Source organism: Asterias amurensis, chromosome 6, assembly GCF_032118995.1.
Source record: "Asterias amurensis chromosome 6, ASM3211899v1".
NCBI lineage: Eukaryota > Metazoa > Echinodermata > Asteroidea > Forcipulatida > Asteriidae > Asterias > Asterias amurensis.
The window spans coordinates 16,377,312-16,398,024 of record NC_092653.1 but is presented as its reverse complement, the minus strand read 5'-3'; the positions used below and the strand labels follow the sequence as shown (position 1 = coordinate 16,398,024).

At 37.8% G+C, this 20,713-nt stretch overlaps 1 protein-coding gene across 7 annotated transcripts in view; it reads left to right on the top strand.

Moving 5' to 3' along the window:
- Positions 1 to 656: 656 nt before the first annotated feature.
- Positions 657 to 20,713, top strand: part of LOC139939118 (RNA-binding protein Musashi homolog Rbp6-like) — a 198,125-nt gene continuing 178,068 nt past the window's right edge. For all 7 annotated transcript variants that reach the window (XM_071934863.1, XM_071934859.1, XM_071934861.1 and 4 more), the window contains exons 1-5: positions 657 to 929; positions 1,218 to 1,258; positions 4,663 to 4,744; positions 5,432 to 5,516; positions 10,940 to 10,981. In XM_071934863.1, the coding sequence (XP_071790964.1) occupies positions 868 to 929; positions 1,218 to 1,258; positions 4,663 to 4,744; positions 5,432 to 5,516; positions 10,940 to 10,981 (312 nt within the window). In that variant the 5' untranslated portion in view covers positions 657 to 867. The remainder of the gene's footprint in view (positions 930 to 1,217; positions 1,259 to 4,662; positions 4,745 to 5,431; positions 5,517 to 10,939; positions 10,982 to 20,713) is intronic.

The window sequence follows — 20,713 nt, the reverse complement described above, 5'->3', positions numbered from 1 at the left end:
GATAACAGTGCAGTTTCTTTTGAACCCACAATAATGCATCAAATACCCCAACAACCACCCCAAAACATAATAATAACAATAACAGCAACAACAACATATAATAGCTTGTTACCAAATTATTAACGGTTACAATATTATTTGCTGTTCTAATGTTGTCCTTTCTTGGTTTTCCATCAAACGACACGTTCAACTTGCATCATATCAATGATTGTACATTCTAATTGCAATGCTGTTTGTACATACCAGCAACAGAAACACAATACAACTTATTATGGTTTCATTTTTATTTCTAACAATGATTAAAACATATTCATCACTAACTTATGACGTCAATTTATGAAATCCATCCCCATGAGAACTTTCGTATTGAATGTTTTTTTTTACGCGGTCTGTTGTTGATCAACTGAACAATAATACGGAACAGTGACAGATTAAGAGGTGTGCCCGATATGCATACTTAATATCTTCAGAGAGTGACGTCAAAATAGGAAAATCACTGACCGCAGAGTGACCGTCAGGGTAGGACCAATCACAATGCAGAAGCAGCTGTCAATCACTGGTCATTCACAGTTTTAATGTTTACAAAGTGACGTTATAGCGCCACCCATGTTTAGCTAGAATTCCTGTGCACAGTGTATGTCCCATTGATAGTAACGCTATCGCAGCCCCACGTGTGTCACATTATTGGTGCGGTTGTATAGTGTTGTGTGTAATATACTACTAGTGGCATAGCCAAAGCGTACTGTATTGGATTCATATACCGCGAACTGCATAACTGTGCAAAGCGTGTACACTACCGTAGTTTATCATTACTTGCTAGTTCAGTTTCAGGGTTAATACACGTAGTAGCGTAGGTTTAACAACAAAATGGATGCCGGAAACAACCCAAACACTACCCTTCACGGGACCGAAGTTGCCAACGATCCCGGGTGAGTACTGTGTGTTTTTAGCTTGTTCAAAAAACGTCGGAATTTGAGGTTTTATTTGTGGGGAAAATCATCGTGAACGTGCACTGTATGCTGTCGTCCGTTAGGTGCACACTGTGTGAACGTACACAATGGACTACTACTCTCATTGCATACTGTACACTACATTGGACTATGTGTAATATTTAAAGCAAGCACCGTTTCCCACCGTATATTCACGCGTAAATTTCGACCTTGGTGCTTTTTAAATGGGTTCTTTACACTCTATGTGTTCTTATTTTTTGCCGACAGGAAAATGTTTATAGGAGGGCTGAGTTGGCAGACAGAAACAGGTAAGGTTTCCCACTCTTTTTTTTGACATAGGCTTATTATTTATAAATGCAGTTTCTGCTTTTTGTAATTGTAAATATAGGCCATGGTCCAATTCCCATTCATAATTTATTTTCAATTACTAAGCGTTCAATTTGAACAAACACTATTTGCTGTCTAGTGTCAGTTTTGACATTTTTTTTTTCTGACATAAAATGCTGGAAAGCAAAAAATAATGTTGAGAACAACAAATCCAGTGCAGCCAACCAATTTGATTTAATGTGTTATTTAACTCATCAGAGAATGTCGGACATTGTGTTAAGAATGCCGAATATTTCGGTTTACATTTTTTTTGCTAATTAATATTATAATTCACCTTTTCTTTCAGTTTTACGTTGCATTCAATTCTACCTAATGGGAACGTAGGACTTAAATATGAAGCGTTCGGAGGATAAGATAATAACTTGAAAATTAATTAAAAAAATGCTAACTTGTTAATTAGTATTCACTCTAGGATAGGAGGTCAGCTTTACTTTTGTTTCAGTCTATCTTAATTAAAATACCTAAATTATTAGAGAAAGCTTTCTTAAAGTCGGTTACTCGTAGATCAAGATAACATTGGGTTGTATGAGATCTAGGCCATGTAAACTTCCATTTATACTTAAAGGCAGTGGACACTATTGGTAATTACTCAAAATAATTATTGGCATAAAACCTTTCTTGGTAACGAGTAATGGGGAGAGGTTGATAGTATAAAAAGTTGTGAGAAACGGCTCTCTCTGAAGTAATGTAGTAAAGTAATTTTCCACGAATTTGATTTCGAGACCTCAGGTTTAGAATTTGAGGTCTCGAAATCGAGCATCTGAAAGCACACAACTTCGTGCGACAAGGGTGCTTTTTTCTTTCATTATTATCTCGCAACTTCGACGACCGATTGAGCTCAAATTTTCACAGGTTTGTTATTTTGTGCATATGTTGAGATACACCAACTGTGAAGGCTAGTCTTTGACAATTACCAATAGTGTCCAGTGTCTTTAATAAGGTCAAATAGAGAATTGGTCAGTTGCTGATAGTGTAGGGTAAAATTGAATGGAATGTGAACCTACTAAAAATATCAATTAATTAGTTTTGTTTCCCATTTTGCTTTCCATTGTTGGCTATTGTTTTAAAATAACAAGTTAACTACTCGTTATAATTTTTACTCTTAATAAACTTAGGTCCCTAAGTGTGACAGTGCATCATAAGGGATGGGAGAGTACATTTATTCAAGGTTTCAAACCCATTAATTTTTTAGAAAGCATGTAAAGCACAAAACCCCCTAAAAGTATAACATTGCAACCTTACTAAAACACACTGTGTTGGGTTTTGTATAAAATTACGTAAACATTTTTAGTGCGGGACTAGGCATTCAAAATTAAACCCATAAATTTTAATTTACTTTAAAAAAAAAAAATCAATGGGAAATTTTTCTCATAAAAATAAGTGCCATTACCAACTTTTTGAAGTGGAATAAACAAGACAAATTATGACCTTCTATAAATAATTGATAGAACTATTCATGTTTTCCCGCAACATTAAGTTTCAAACTGTGTTTAAGCATGTGGTAAAAATCGGCTTGTTTTGTTACATAAATTGTTTGAGAAGCGATACTAGTTTGTTCAGTCAACCACATTTCCACTTACGTCAAACTCTAAATACAATTTTCTCTCAATATATTTAAAGCACACAGGTCACTGGTTTTAATTAGTTGAATTCGCCAAACTGATAAATGCCAAACTGTGTATACTGCAAGTTGTGGAGTCGTTTTTCTATACTGCCGTATAAAATATTTGTTGTTCTGTCTTTCCACACGGATGAGCATCACGGCCGTATTTAATTTTGAGCGTTCCCCACGATCAAAAACCCAGTACGCTTGTGTTGTTGAAATTGCAAAGAATACTCAGATGTTGCGGCTTATAACATCAGCATTAAGCTTCACTGTCCTTGATCCATTTGTGTCATAATAACAAGGCGTTACATTGCCGGTGGGGAAATATCTACATCTGCTTTTGCCATGCATTAAGGTACAGTGTAATGTTGCGGTATGTAGGGGACAACGCTAGCTAGCCTGCACGCTGTCAGAATGCCTGTGCATAAGTAATATCCCTCGCAAGTGGGCTGCTGCTAGGTCATGCTAGGACCCAAAAGGCTGATTACTTAATTTAATTGGGTCGTGTATTACTTAAGGTCATCACATGTCTTGCGCTTATACCGGCCGCGAAAATGTTAATCACTGGGTAATCATACATTTTCAGTTGGGAATTACCACCTTCTGAAAACCGCGTTTAGATTAGTGTAATGGTAGGACTAGGTTGTTGATGTCAGCGTTTAATTAATGCAGATAATTCCTGTGAATTATTCGGGGTAATCTTTGCAAATGGAACTTGTACTTGTAGAAAGCCAATGTGATTTAAGGCCACGCTTGTATTAAACTAGCTCTTGGATTGGATAATATTGCCTATTTTTTCAAGAAACTTCGTAAGTTATGGATTAAAATATAGTTTGAATAGGTTTAAATTATGTTAATTAAGACATAATTACAAAAGGACAAATCAAGCAGAAACCGTAGCGAGTAATTTTTTTAGTCCACCGGTAGGGAATTTGGTTTTATGGGGTGGGAGGGAGCTTTTTGAATTTTGTTGAACTAATTACATGTATACCAATTAAGCCTTATACCAATTATAAAAATCCAATCATGGGTGAATAATTGCCTTATTTCTGATGATGAATTCAAAGTGTAATGTGCGGGTGCTCCATTTTTGGCCTGCCAGTATCTTGCCCCTGTGGTATGAGAATTAGCTTAGGTCATGTTTGAAGCGTTCCAAGCTCATTTATTTATACAATTATTTAGTGTTACTTATTCCCGATGAATGAAGGCACAGGTTTGAATTAGGCTGAAGGTACTGGGTTTGTTGGTACCAGTTTTTCCCCGTTTTAACAGGGTGAACACTAAGATTAAGAAAAGCTGACTTGGCAGCGAAAAAATTGTGAAGAATTATAAATAGGAAAAAATAGGCATACACCTTGAAAAAGACTGTGAATATGGGGTCTGTTACAATACAGTGTGTGAGTTTGTTTCCTCCTTGCGATTCCATGGGTCCAAAGTGATCAAAAAATGTATAAATACACACAAGACTTGCAGTTGCATAGTCTATACTGTAAAGTCACTTAACAATTTTGTTAAAACAAGGTCGCTTGGAAGTGATACTTTGTGAGACCAAGATGTGTTGCGCACAGACATTCTTGAGATCTACGATACCCTCTCAGGGGATTCGAAAGACTTATGTTGTGGGTCACAAATGTAGAGCAATTTACCTGTCCTCATTTTTTGATTCTATTGGTATTTACGGTTATCTTTTTTTCTCTCTCTCCTTTTTGTGATTTGCAGACAGCCTAAGGGACTACTTTCGTAAATATGGAGACATCAAGGAGTGTGTCATTATGAGAGATCCAACCTCCAAAAAATCAAGGTAATTACAATTTACGAAACCGGGTCTCCGACGCAAATACAATTTTTAAGCCCACTCATTTTCCAACAAAATTAGAGTCCTTACAAAATGAAAATGGAAGGAAAATGTAAAACTGTTGCCCTTCAAGTGCAGTTATTTTTGGGTCAAAATCCAAAAGTGGGTGATGACGTCACATTTCAAAGAGATTGTCTCTGCATTTTTGTGTCGAGAATTTTACGTTTATTCCTGAATTTTGGTGATTACGTTCAATCAAAGCGGCATTGAATTCTACCTTTGAATGGTAGAATGGTAGGCTAATTTGTTTTTATTGTTCGCTGACAACAAGTTTATTATTAATTTGTATTGGTTTATTGGAAAAATGTATTACGGTTTACTTGTAAAAACAGGCCTGAAAATTTGTATCGTGTTTCGCATTCGAAGGATGTATGAACCAGGCTTTATAAGTCTGTAAGAGCACATGCCCTGTAAAAGTAAGGATCCTAACAAGTTGTATTTTCTTTCAACATAAAAAAACAAAACAATTTCAGACATTGTTAATGGTGCCAAGCCCTTCTTGTCTTTTCAACAAAGCAAGTTGTCAACTAGTGTAGACTTTACCAAGTATTATCAGAGATACAGCCCGTTTACTCACATGATAAAGTGGCATTCGTGTGAATTATTGACCTCTCCAATGTTATTTGATTTCAGGGGATTTGGTTTTGTTACATTTGGAGATCCCAAGTGCGTAGAGAAAGTCCTAAAAACAGAACGCCACGAAGTAGACAGTAAAAAGGTGAGTCAAACTGTTCAGTCTTTTTATTTGGGGATTCAAATATTGTTTTGTTAAAACCTACATTTTAAGTGCCAGGGGCCAATTTCATAGAGCTGCTTAAGCACAAAATTCTGGTTAAGCAAAATAATCAATGCTTAGTAAAACCAGAATACTGGCCAAGACTCCACTCAATTGTTATGCTAAGTAAACAATAGCTCAATACCAGTCACAAGCAATGTATATGGCATGACATTTTGGCCAGTAACATGTGTAAAATAAGCGAGCTATTTTCGTGCTTAACCAATTTTTTTGCTTAAGCAGCTCTATGAAATGGTAGGAAGAAGCAAAGTATTGGTCGTATTTATAATTTACACACTGAACTGGGAGTTTCTCAAGAGGTGCAATTTAAATTGTGCGATAAATTGCTGTGATTTTTGCAATGAATTGTGTTGATAACACCTGCATCTTCATATCTTGGAGAAAATTGTGTGACTTTTGAATGTGAATGTTCTTAGGATTTGAAACTTTGCTTAATGGAAGTACAACTAAGAGAGGTTTTGCGGTAACACCATGTGAATACGTTGTGTCCAGGCTTGCAACTTTTCCTCAGATCAGCAGAGTTCCTCTTTTTTAGTCTCAGTTTTACTATTCAAAATTGAAACTACTATACAAAATCATTGTATTTGTGTAATTTCCTTCTTTTTTTGGGGGGTGAAGTTACAGTTGCATGCCTGTGAGTCGTTAACCACTGGTTCTTTTGAGAACCAACACAACTAAAAAAAGAGATATTCACATGGTGTAACCGCAAACATCTCTTTGTGAATATTCGTTCAGCTGTGAGATTGCGTGGAACTGTTTGTCTGTGAATTGGCCCCGTGTGACATTGCCTTCTAAAAGAGAAAGTGTTGTTTGTTTGAGTAGGTTTGCACTTTATAGTTAGTCCAAACTGCCTTGAGTCTGTCTGCGCACAGATTTAAACTAGAAGAATGATGGGAATTTTATAACAGTGTCATCACAGAGAAACAAAAATCCTTCTTCCGTAGTTGATTGCTTGTGTTATAGGACTCTTTACAGGCATGCAACTCTTCCGCGTTTTTGTTTGTTTTTGTTAAAGCCTTATATATGCCTGACAACAACAATGTACTGCAATAATGTAAAATAAGCCTAGTACATGCTAACAATGCACTTAAGAGCATAATAAACCTCGACATTTTCTAGGGTACCATTGTGGGTATCGTGTCCCGTGGCGTTTCGGCTGCCTCGCTACGCACTTGCGTTGTGCCTTTGAAAATTTTCCTCTTTTTTTTTTCAACGGGCAGTTGCATGCCTGTCTTTAGGAGTTGTTAAAAACTTAAGGCTAGTCCTAAGTTAGGCCGAGTAACTATTCCTGGGGTCGATTTCACAAAAAAAGGCCCAACTTAGAACTAGTTCTAGGGCTTTTTAAAAGTTACTGAAAACTTCAGGCTAGTCTAAGTTGGGCTGAGTAACTATTCCTGGGGTCGATTTCACATAGAAAATCCTAACTTAGGACTACTAGTCCTAGGACTCTTTAGGGAGTTACATGCGTAACAAATTTCAGCTCGTCCTAAGTTAGGAGGAGTAACTCGAGATAAGGCTAGTCTTCTTTACTCTCTGTGAAATCCACCCCTAGGCTGTATGTTGTGAATGTCCCCACTGCATTATCATTGATTGGTTGCATTCCCTTCTGCAAGAGAGCACCAACAGCGCCCAGAGAAGGGTTATCCCACTACCCTCCTCCTTTGTCTCGCACCCTCCACCCTGTACCCATTGTTCCATTGTGCACCCCTTTGACTTGGTGAGGTCACAACAAATCCTTCCCTATTATCAGTGGCAGTCAGTCAGTAGTCTGGTTTGTGACTGGTCTCTCTAGACATCCTGTTGCACAATAACATCACGTAAAGAGAAACGCAACAGAAAAGAACTTCTTGGATGGAAAGCCTTACTTGGGGTATAAGTTTAGCCGACACTGAAACCTGAGTATTATATCTGTCTGAAAATGGTGTCATCTGTCGGCAAATTGTAAAAATCTTTTCCTTTTCCTGCCTTCGGGCGCCAGAAATGAGCGTATCATTTGACGTGATTAAAAAAGAAAAACAAGTTACTTTAATGTGGTTGTTTTTGTAGTGTTTAGTCGGAAAGATCAAGTCCTATTTTTTAATAAGATTTGTGGAGGCTTGTTTTGTTAAAAACTTAAAATTCCTACCAAAACCCAACGCTTATCTCCGAACTTAACCACTGGGAAAACTTGCATCCTCGTGCGTCACTATTCAGTTCTCGTGCTTACTTTTTTTCCCCACCCAGGCTTAGCATTGTTTGTCCTCATTAGTAAACTAATACATTCTTCAGCCCAAACCGTTCCCAACACACGGGAGATTGCACACAACAAAAAACACTTTATTTGTTTTGTCGCAGGTTTTGTCCACAGCTTTTGAACCAGAAAAACGTGAAATGTACATTAGGGTGTGGTGGTGCACAATTGAGGGTTTATGTATTCAGTGGTATTATAAAAAAACTCATGGCCGTGTCTGTGTCTGACTGAATAAATGTATTAATAGTTGCATGTGGTAGTAATGATGTGGAAACCATACCTTTGGACAAATTGTTGAACTTTATGTGAAAGCTACACATCAGGGAACGATTTCATCAAGCATTTTTGCATAGCAAAATTGTTTGACCACAAAAAAATTGTGCACCCTGAATGGTAATATTGAGTAGCAAATGGTGACTTTTGATATAGCAACAGAGACATTTTGCATAGCATTTTGCTCTGATAGACAAGGGAAATCGTTCACTGCCACATCATTAGAATTTAGGGTTACATGTAGGTTTGATTCCAGTAGCTTCCAATTGCACAGCAGAGTTTGTCAATTTGTTTTTCTTAATTTCCGAATTGGGCAAGTTTTGGGAGTGGATTGCTTGCCGGAACTTGCCCGGCAAAAAGAGACACAATTGAGAATACATTTTAAAGAATTTGTTTGTAAAATAAGTGTCTGCATTGCTAAACTTCTACAAGTGTTTAATTGTTTAAATTTGCAATAATTATAGGCTTTACTATCTTAGAATAAATAAGTAAGTAAAATCTGAACTTTCTAATCTCTGCAATGCAATACGAGGAATGCAACACAAATAATGAAATTTATCAATTGTTCAGATTGAAATGGCTTTGCGAGTTCAACCATTGGTAATTAAGAATTCTAGCAAGAAAAAAAAGCGCCAGATGTTTTGTACATGTACTGAATTCTTCCAACCAAATAAGATTTGAACAAGTAGCCTATATACATGTAGCTCATTAGCTGTTGTGTACAGTACTTTGCTACTGAGCCAATAACATCGCAGAACCATCATCCAGCAATTAATTACACTGACACCATTTACTGACGTCTTCCCCAATTGGGTTTGCACTTAAGCGTCCCCAACGTCTGTGCTAAGTGTTGAATGTTGCAGATCGGTGTAAATGTTTGCGCCGACACTTCATAATATAAATCAAGACAGATTTGGGTTTGATTTCAAAAGATGCGAAGGCGATGATGTTCAGGTTTCGAACGTGAGGGAGATCGGGACGACTCGAAGCCATGATGTTTAAAACATGGTTCGTAATTTTTCACAATGTAGGAAGAGAGATTGAAATTTTGAATTAAAATGGACAAACTTAAAGGGAAGATGTACACAGTACAAGTACAAGATGTTTAAGTGCAGCAGCTTTCGACAGTATAAAGCATTTTGAGAACAGGCATGCAACTCTTCCGCGTTTCCGCGGAACTCCACGTTTTTTCTCTTTTTTTTTAACATTTTTTTTAAATTTTTTTTTTTGTAGTCTAATATATGCCTGACAACAACAGTGTAGAACTACAATCATGTAAAATAAGCCTAGTACATGCTAACAATGCACCTAAGAGCATAATAAACCTCGACATTTTCTAGGGTACCAATGTCTTGTGGCGTTTCGGCTGCCTCGCTCCGCACTTGCGTTGTGCCTTTGAAAATTTTCCTCTTTTTTTTTTCAACGTGCAGTTGCATGCCTGTGAGAAGTAACGTGGTTATGGAAAGAGGTATCAGTTTTTATCCCCCAAAATTTGAATTTGAGCAGAAAGGTTTCTGTCGTAAGCATTCTCAGATTGTGTATCCATTCATGAGTTCTTCTTGTTGCGAGGACTAAACCTCTCTGGATTGTTGACGATATCTCATAAACAGGACCACCTTTTTTTCAGGGTAGTTTTATATTGACTTTTATTTAGGATTTAAACAACCATTCTGTTCCCCAAAAAGTTCCCTGTAATAGATGTTAATTTTCTGCAATGGGTTCACATAAAACTGACTGTCTGCTATACTAGTGGAAACTCGCTATGAACAAACTTGTCAATGTTATCCCAGGAGCTGATTTGGAATTCAACCATGGCAAGTGTTTTTTTACAAATTTAAAATTTCACACCTATAAAAGAGCAAATTTATCATCTCCTTGATGGAAAAAAACCCACTTAGTTCTTTATAGCACTATTCACACTTGGTGTCCCAAAGCGACCACTATGTTTTCTACTGGTATGCAGAGTTATTTGTAATCATAAGACCCATTTCACATTATTCATAGTGTAGCACCCTGTTATGGTTTACAAAGGTGCTGTGGCACAAACTTAAAGGCACTGGACACTATTGATAATTACTAAAAATATTTGTTGGCATAAAAACTTACTTGGTAGCGTGCAACGGAGAGCTGTTGATAGTATAAAACATTGTGAGAAATGGCTCTATCTGAAGTAACATAGTTTTTGAGAAAGAGGTAATTTCTCACTCAAGTATGACTTGAGGCCTGAAACCTTTATTCAAAGGCATCTGAAAGCACACAAATTTGGTAATTGTCTAAGAGCAGTCTTCTCACTTGGTGTATCTCAACATTTTCCAGAAAATAACAAACCTGTGAAAATTTGAGCTCAATCGGTCGTCGAAGTTGCGAGATAACAATGAAAGAAAAAACACCCTTGTCGCACGAAGTTGTGTGCTTTCAGATGCTTGATTTCGAGACCTCAAATTCTAAATCTGAGGTCTCAAAATCAAATTTGTGAAAAATTACTTCTTTCTCGAAAACTACGTTACTTCAGAGGGAGCCGTTTCTCACAATGATTTATACTATCAACCTCTCCCCATTACTCGTTACCAAGGCAGGTTTTAAGCTAATAATTATTTTGAGTAATTACCAATAGTGTCTATTGCCTTTAATATTAACAGACAGTACAGTGATGGTAACTACTGTCTATAGAGGAACTAGCACTGTGTTTCTTAGGAGGTCAGTTGTAAATAATCATCCTGTTTCCATCCAACTGGATTTCCTCTGTTTCTGTTTTTCATTGGATGCGACGCTTCCTAACAGACTATTGTTACCGAGTAAACGTTTCAATTCATTTATTCCGTTTTGTTGTTTTCATTAACAGATTGACCCCAAGGTAGCTTTCCCGAAGCGCTCACCCCCAAAGGTAAGATTTTTGAAAAGTATTTTCTATTAGGTTTGAAAGACCAATTGAACTGTTTCACAAATTGTAATTGTGTTACAAAATACCATTTGGTAACCTGTATAGTAATTTTTCTCAGAATTTTACAAACTTCCAAAGTGGAAATCTAAAAATCTTTTGGATCGTTCTGTAAAGGAGAACTACAGGCTTGGGCACAATTTCTTAGAGCTTAATTATTTTATGCTTAGCAGAAATGAGTGGGATACCAGTCACGAATTGTATTTGTGACATGTGAGTTTGGTTGGTAACCCTAACCTGGTAAGCGCAATTGAGTTATGCTTAGTTGACTTCTTGTCCTTAACTCTTTGAAATTGGGCCCTGATTTTTACCTTGGGAACCTTTGAAACTTAGTGGAGCGAGCAGTTCAGTAGTATAAAGCTGTTGGTTTCGGTCTGCTGTCTAAAGTTGCCTCTTTCATAATTGAGTGCGTTTTTTTTTCCTTCTGACAGCGACAGTGATGATAAATTATTGACAGTGTTTTTAGGTTTTGAGTTTTCAACCATGTGTGTGAAAGTGTGCCCTCAGTCCCATTTACGGATTACAAATTAATTCCCTCCTTCAGCTTTTTAGCTTTTTAACGCCAGCAGAGGTCTTCAAATATGAATAAAGTTAGCCCCCTGAACCTTTTGTCCTCGGGGAAATACTGTAAGGTCGCAGAAAGAAAAAACGTTTGATTTTTTTTTTTTGGGGGGGGGGGTTGATTTTATTTTTATGAGAGGAAAGGGGCGGCCATGTGTCAAGAAAGGTTGAGGGTCACTGATGTTGTTTTTGTTGTGTACATTACTTCAATGGGAGCATATTCCCAGTGGCGCAATTCACCACTGGCGCAATTCCTTAATCTAAAAAGTGGTATTACAAGATGGCCTTGATGTACATGTACCCACCCTTTTTGCAGTTCTAATGAAATCAGGGCCCAATTTCATAAAAACTTGCTTAGCACAGCAGCATAGTTTTGCTTTGCATAAACAGGTTATCAGCCCAAATTACTTAAGTTTGAATCGTTGTGGCTGGTGCCCGACTCAATTTTTGCTTCTCAACAGCTTTATGAAATAAGGCCCTTTTGTTTCATTTTGAAACAAGAAGCTCAATCTGGATTTTGACCTCTGCATGTTTTATTGTGCATAATTTTCCTGGTCCTCGTGAGTGGGATTTGTTTACTCACTGCAGTTTAAAATGGATAAAAAGTATTCTGTGAATTATGCGTATCTGTTTATAACCAACTAGATTATGGTGACAAATTAGAGTTTAATCCTATAACGTCACGTTTATTTGAAGCTAGTATAATCTAGCATTTTTTTCTTTAATTCATAAAGATTATCACACCAGCAATAACTGAGCTGACCTATCTCGTTTTACATTTTCAGTAATTAGGAAGCTAATGGCAATTTGCTTCAACTCCTAACAACTTCCATTCCAGGAATAACCAATGACCTTTAGTTTTTGTGCGTAATATATTGTGTTCTCTTTCGCGGATGAAGTAATTTTGATTCAGGCTGAAACTGGCATGATGGGTAGGGGGGGGGGGGGGGGGCTCGCATTGTATTGTCATCACCTCTGCCTGAAAGTATCGTGGCTATGACTTTGGTCTCCGTCAATACAAATCGTAGCAATTACCAGTGACGTAAATGTATTATCTCTTTATGTGTGTCAGTGGTGGTTGTCATGATCTAGCCATTTGTGAAATGGTTTTTTTCTATATGGTTTTCTCTTGATGTATTTTTTTGAAATATTTGTTTTGGCGTAGCGGCCAAAATGTGCACGTATTGGCTTGCACATGGGCACGGTACGCAACCTTGTGCATAGTGAGAATCCTGACATTGGAATGTCAAGCCATTTGCAAGTTGGCTTTGTATAATGGCTGGAGCAATGACTTGCTTAATTACAAATTCTTCTTTAAGTTGAATTCCTGAGACTTTTAGATACGAGTTGCTATTTTAGTTGACACAAGGCAAGCTTTTGTTTTAGCAACCTCCAGATGAGCAAACCCTGACCAGTACCATTGTGCCGTACACATTCAATTATTCAAAGTTGTAAATGGGTGTTTGCTGTCTTTTACATAAAGTTCTGTGCAAAAAAAAGCTTTCCCCAAATCATGTGACGCAGCAACTGTCAATAATGGTCTGATGGATTCAAATTTAAGCGGGAACTTGTGACTAATAAGCAAGTCTAGACCATTGTTCAAATCTTATTTCCAAATGGCTTATCGGCAAGACTTTCATTCAGATTGTTTGGTTTGGTTTTCATGAGCCATAATCTAGCGGATTAAATCAAGTTCTATTGAAAAGGGCGCTTATGTGACACAAAAGCAGTACCTACAATAGTGAGGCTTGCTTCTTTTTGTATTCATACTTACTGCGATGACCCTCTGGTTTCAAGAATAAAGGAGGCCTTGAACTTCGCTCTTGAAGGGGGTGCTGCATTTGTTCCTTAAGTATTTTTAGGGGCACTTTGATGAAAAGGTAATTGTGATCATTGTGTATTGGAAGTACAAAAAGTACAGGGCTGTTTGCTCCTGGTGCCGAGGGTTAATGCAAGGCTTTCTAAACCATAACATGTAACCGGTATCTCACTGCATGTTTTCTTCCTAAACAAAGAAGCCAAAAGTCCTTGTTGTGTTGAACATTCATCATTCTTATTGAGGAGTGTAAAGCTAAAGCATCGGAAAGTCAGAAACACTTCCAGGGAAACTGATTGTTGTACTTAACCTTTAAACGGAAAAGTACACAGCCACGGTTGGCCGGCGCTTGACTTAAGGTTCAGTTCATGCGAATGAACTGGGAGGAAATGTACCATCTGACCCCGCTGTTGTGTTGTTTACCGGAGGAATAAAAAAGTGCACCGAGAACATGAATGGATGAAGTTGAGGTCGGGAAACTAAATTGTTAGTGTAAATTCAAATAATGGTGATGTTGAGTTCACTAAACGGAAACCATTTTTCCGGAGGCATGAATGTGGTTTTAGATTTAGAAATCATGGTGTCTTGTGCCGTTCAGTCACTGGAATTGAGCAGAGAGCATGGAGGCTTTGACATTTGTCCGGGGTTTGGAACCACTTTTTCCTCTTAACAATGTTCCTTTACTTCCAAAGGAAATTGACCCTTTCACCTCAGTGGTCTTGTGTTTTTGCCCCCGTGTCATTGCCTCGGTGCCCTTTGAAATACTCCAATAGGAATTTACAATTTCCTCATAATAGGATGCCCTTTATCGAGGAGAAAATGCCTTGGTGTCCTTTCCCTTTTCAAAAAAATGAAGCGTACAGGCCTGGATGAACAATTGTTGGCTCATGCGTACCCCATACACAACGTAATGCTAATTTATATTCAATAAAAAAGCAGCCCCTTTAAAGCCATTGGACCCTTTCGGTACAGAAAAAAAGAAAAAAGTTCACAGATTTACAAATAATTTACAGGGTTTACAGAAGGTAATGGTGAAAGACTTCTCTTGAAATATTAGTCCATGAAATGCTTTACTTTTTGAGAAAACGGTAAAACAATATAAATTCTCGTTAACGAGAATTACGGAGTTGTTATAAACACATGTCATGACACGGCGAAACGCGCGAAAACAGGAGTGGGTTTTCCCGTTATTTTCTCCCGACTCCGATGTCCGATTGAGCCTAAATTTCCACAGGATTGTTATTTTATATATAAGTTGTGATACACGAAGTGTGGGACTTGGACAATACTGTTTACCGAAAATGTATAATGGCTTTAACTCGCAACTCTGGTTTACTCAATATGTACAAATATATCATACATTGTGCAGCATTCCAGAACCTGTGTCTGATGGAAACGCCATGGGTCTTTCTTTACCCGCACCAGCTGCATCCCACTTATCATCAAAAGTCCAGGAATAATTTGCTGTCACGGATGAACCTCATTGCTAGAGTTGGGGTAGGGGTGATTCTTCAAGTGCTTAAATCATGTTTCCAAGAGTGCGTAACAATTTAGATTGTCCTTAGCACTGGAAAATATTGAAATATGATCGGGCCGCTCACTGCCCATTGGAAATATTAAAATACTGGAGATGGTTAGGACTTGGAAGAGTTGTGTCTAGGTTGAAAGGGAGTGATGGGAGTGTAGTGATGAAGATGGGCAATCACTTTAGTTGGCTGGATAGTGGCGTGATATTGCATTCAGATTTGGCACGTTTGTCGATGAAAGATTCCCTTTTAAAAGTTTTATTAAATAAGACTCTGTACTTTTACTCTAAAACCGCATTTTTTTTCTCGAAAGAAATGACTGAAAATAGAAATTTAGTTTTTATAAAAATATATAGGCTTATAATATTAACACACGTGAAAGAAGAAGACAAAATACCCAGCTTGCCAAGATCGTCAATTTCATTCCCGATTAAACTAATCTAATAGTCAATTTGGGATGTGCCCCACAGTCCGGTGAAAACCTTAAAGTTTGCAGATTGAATGCTTTGAATTACTTCTGTAAAAACAAAACAAAAAAACACACAGAAAAAAACCCAGTTTTGATGGGTAGGGTTTTTATTGCACACTATTTATTGTACACCTAGATGATTTTGACTGATACCCGGGGGAAGGTACCCATCGAATGATTTCCCTTGTATAGCAGAGCAAAATGCTATGCAAAGTTTGTCAGTTGCTACTCAAAAAATCACCATTTGCTACTCAATATATTTATAAGCATTCCCTGTGCACAAACTCTGTTCAGTCGAAATATTTAGCTATGCAAAATTGCTGGATGAAATTGTTCTCTGCTCATAAATGATTTTGACTGATACTAGGAGCAAGTTACCAATTGTACCACAAGCATAGTTACTCGTGAAGGTGAACGTGCAGCACTGTCATATTTCGTATAGGCCTACTACATTATGATCTAGAACAGAGCACGACAAATTGTTATATTTCGTATAGGCCTACGACATTATGATCTAGAACAGCACACTACAAATTGTACACTGTGTAGTGCATCAACCTAGCGTCTGGTATAATACAGAAAACAGTCTCTGTTCTTATCATCACTGCCAGCAATCCCATGCTTCAGTGCCCACCCCTTGGGTCAATGTCCTTTACCCTCGCTGGCATTGATACTTGATAGACAGTGACGTCATTTATTACCGTACAGCTGTCACTGTGTGAAATGATCATCATATTGGGACCATGTTTGTGGCCATGGCGTAACTTTGAATAATCCAATGATGGGGAAATCTGATGGTCATCCAGTGGGGAATTAAAGTGGCATTGTACTTTAAATCTTTGTCTCAGGGGGTGAACAGAAGTTGTTTATCAGCCACAGACAAGTACGGAACAGAAAAGTTATAAAAATGATGTGCTTGCCCATGTCACAAGCATTGAGATGAATTCTTGTCAAAATGGAAAGGATACTACGAAACATTATTAGGAAAAGTAGAAAAATATGTTCACAAATTTGCACACAACATACATGGTGTAAAGAAATTCATTGTGGGAAACTCCTTTTGAAATATCTTTGCTTGATGGAAAAATAGAAAATTTGTGTATTGCAAAGGGTACCACAGTAAAAGCACAGCAGGGCACCGCGGCAATTGCTGTTGGTGCTGTGAGTTTATTTTGAGGCCTGCTGTATTCAGACATGAATCAATGCCTCTCCATGGGGTTGAATTATACAACGCCATAACACCAACTCAGGTATCAAATGTACTGGGTGGTTTGAAGCCATTGGACACTTTCTGTAAACAGTATTGTCCAAGGCCCACACTTCGTGTATCACAACTTATATATAAAATAACAAACCTGTGAACATTTAGGCTCTATCAGTCATCGGAGTCGGGAGAAAATAACGGGAAAACCCGCCCTTGTTTCCGCACGTTTCACCGTGTCATGACATGTGTTTAAAAAAAATCTGTAAATCTCGATATCGAGAATTTATATTGTTTTAATGTTTTCTCAAAAAGTAAAGCATTTCATGGAATAATACTTCAAGAGAAGTCTTTCACCATTACCTTCTGTAAACCCTGTAAGTTATTTGTAATTCTGTAAACTTGTAATTTTTGTTCTGTTCCGTAAGTGTCCAATGGCTTTAATGGGTGTTAAAATTGCATCGGGGATAAAGAATATTATTTGGTTTTACCCTTACATCGATTTGTGTAAAGTAAGCGCTGTAGCAGGCCTGTATTGCTTCCTTTTTGAAAGGGCAAGGGCACCAAGGCATTTTCTCCCTGGTAAAGGGCATCCTATGAGGAAATTGTAAATTTCTCAAGGGCACCGAGGCAATGACCAGGGGGCATGGGGGCAATCATCTTCGTTGCCTCCGTGAAGAACTTGTTACTATTATCAGGCCTGCTGTATACATGTACTCAGTTCCTTCCCAAGTTCTTATTTTTCACAGATCTAGGGGAAAGTACTGAGTATACAGTGCTTACACACATCGGCAAAACCAAATGTATCAGTGGTGGTTATATGCAGGTTTGTAAACAAAATTTATGCATCTTTGGTCGGAGTGTTTATTGTTTTTTATGAGTTCAATCAGGACGGGGCAATATAATGTTTGCTATGCCCGCTGTAGGTGACATCCCAAGAGTACATTGGAAGTGCACTGCATCCAGGGCTGGGGTAATTTCAAGACACAATTTACGCTTGGCCTTGAGCCCCTGATCTATTACTCTCATATGATGGATCATCTATGATCAAGTTAATAATAATGCAGGCTCACTGAGCAAAACCAGGTGCATGCCTAGCTTGGGTTGGCCTTCTTAGTGTGGATAGAGGAACCGAAGGAGTCTGGCAAAGGCTATCTTTGCAGAGGTGTGTAACTTCTATGGGAGGGCTGTGGAAGTTGCATGACTTTGATGAGGCAGAGATTTGCATAGGAGGTGCATCAGCCACAAAACCAATCTCGGCGAGATGAGGAATATGTATGTCTCACGAGTATGTAGCCTTCAAAGTACATGTGGTCCTTGCTCTATGTGGTGTGTTCTATGTACAATTGCGTTTAGGGGGTGCGTTTTGGCGGTCGTAATCAATAATTGGTTCCGTCATTGGCCACTGGTTATTACCAATGGCAAATTCATCCGAAACAGTTACTGGTTACGGACCGCCAAAACGCACCCTAGATAGTTGGCTACTGAATTATAGCCATAGAATAGGACTTCTTTACTTTAAAAAAAAAATAATAGTCAAAAGAGCAGATAACTATCATATAGGTCATATCAAAGTTACTTTAGTAGAAGAAAATGAAAGTACCAAAATTAAATGTACTTTTGTACACTGCTAAAAATGGTTTTCTTGAAACAGAGAAAAAAATCTAATTTTGAGATTATATTTCTTGTGTTACTCCCTAGTTAGAAACCTTTTCTAGGGAGTGACACAAGAAATATTTTCTCAAAATGAGATGCTTTTCTTATTTCACTAATACCATTTCTAGCAGTGTATTGGAAAACTATCTGAATGTTTATGCTTTGTCTTGGTTTGATATTATGCTGAATGAACAAAATTATTAGTCCCAGAAAATATTCTCTGACGACAGCAGAAGTTCAAAACACTCATTACTGTGTGGGAGAAGGGTTTTTACACGGACAATGGAGTTGATTATTATTACCCCCACCATTAAGTACTGTGTGGAACCAGCAGGAACAACACACATCACCATATAGGGGTCATGCCCACGCTAATGGTACTAGCAATAAGCTAGGATCTACATTACACCACCACTAAAAAGCAATAGACTCTGGCTCCGTTTCTTTGCGGTCAGTTCACCAGAACAAAGGCTTTTTTGTTGGCGGAATCCAGGCGGATTATTTTAGGGTCTTGTTGTTGAGCTGTTTTTTTTGGGCGCAGAGCGGGAGCCGGTGTAATGTCATATGTATTGTTGTGTTATTATTAAAAACTGTGGATGTCTTGAAATACTGTAGAATGATTAGACTCTTTGTAATTTGACTAACAAATTGTTTACACAATTACAGACTTTCTATGCTTTTGCATAACAAAGTAACAAACAATATTTAATATTGAAATCTTCCCTTGATGTGCATTACAAATATTTGTTTATGCACATTGTTAAAAATTTGTCAGATAATATATAAATATATCACATATATTGTGATGAATGTTTTTTGTACAAGGTACCATTGTGATCTGTAATTAGGTTTTAATTTGGTTGCGATAACAGTAGGTTGATTTCTGAATGTTGAAATTTTAAACTTGTTTGACTGCAATTCAGCTTTTGGCTGCAAATGTCATTTTCATTTACAACAATAAACCATTTTCAAATCATATCAAACGTAGACCTAATGTAAGCCTTCATTCAACAAGGCAAATTTTCTGATTCGGACTAAACTTTTGAGTTGGAACATTGCAATCTGGGGTGTAGGAAATGTTTGTAGTCTTGGATTTGGACTCAAGCGTAAACATCTCATAAACATTAGTGCAAGTCTGAAGTCAGTGATGTAAGCTTTAGTCACATTGGTAGCTATCAATGCATACTTTGACAAACGACTCGGCAGCTATTTTTTGACACTTGGCTGATGAAAGCAATTTCTCATCTCACGACCAGCACCCTTCCATTCTGCGTTGAAACGGGCTCCCTCAAGAAATCCAAAACGTGACTCCACTGCAAAATTTATTAAATATCATCACCAAACTCAAGCTGTGGAAATTACATTCTTATCATACCAACCAACAGCGAGAACCGAAACCCCTCCTTCTCTGCTTCTCGTTTTAATTTTTTATAAAAATAGATTTTTTTTTCTTCCCCCGCTTGTCTGGGTTTCAGGCATCAATACCAAATATTAGTGTTTGTTTATTCAGTGCGGCTATATTGCATTCCTCTAGTTGATTTGCCACCGATACGACACGGTCGTATATAAACCTGCCCAGTTGGCCAACCCCTCCTTGTCTATAACTTTGCCCATGGTAAACACCCTCTCACCGGTCCCCTTCGCTGGTTGGTCTCTTAATTATTGAATCACAATGACCTGATGACATTCCATACCTGCCGGTAACCGCGGTGATTGTTGCCGTGGGGATAGTCGCTAAGGTAAATTTCAGTGTGATGGCACCGCAGTTGCTCCTTCTATGCATGTCTGTGAAAAAAATAATCTCCTATTATTGGAAACAGCTGCTTAGAGTTGCGTATGTGGTTAATTAAAAAAGGGCTATATATATATATTGTATTTAACCGATTGCTGGCAAATTCCTTTGGGTGTAATATCCATAATTAAAAACTATCCGTTTTTGTTGAGGCATCCAACAACCAAATAATGGTGCATTATGAGCGATCAGTTACTCAGAAGTCCTACTTCAAAGGTTGCATGGTCGAGATCTTTGATAAAAAAACTTTGCAAAATATTTTCGCCATGCGAAGACAAATATTTTGATATACGATTGTTTTAAAAGTGCATCACTCTCAATCGCGGTGTAATGATGTACATGGAAGCGTCAACGATTCTGGGAAATGGCTCGAGGCAGATCACGGGAGGAAGAAAAATTGTTTTCGCTTTTAATTTTGTCATAGAGGCAGTTTGTTTTTAGAGAGTTGCTTGAAACATGTAATTCAGTGGAAGCCAGTCAGCAGGCACAATGTTGTGTGATGTGTGAGTGATTTGGTGTCTGCTGTTCGGGGGTGGGGGGGGGGGGATTCACATAAATTGAAGCCATTATAAGCCATTACCATACTACATACCTTTGACTTATGTATAGTCTAATTGGCGACCAATGTAAAAAGTCTTCTACATGGATTAAATCTCA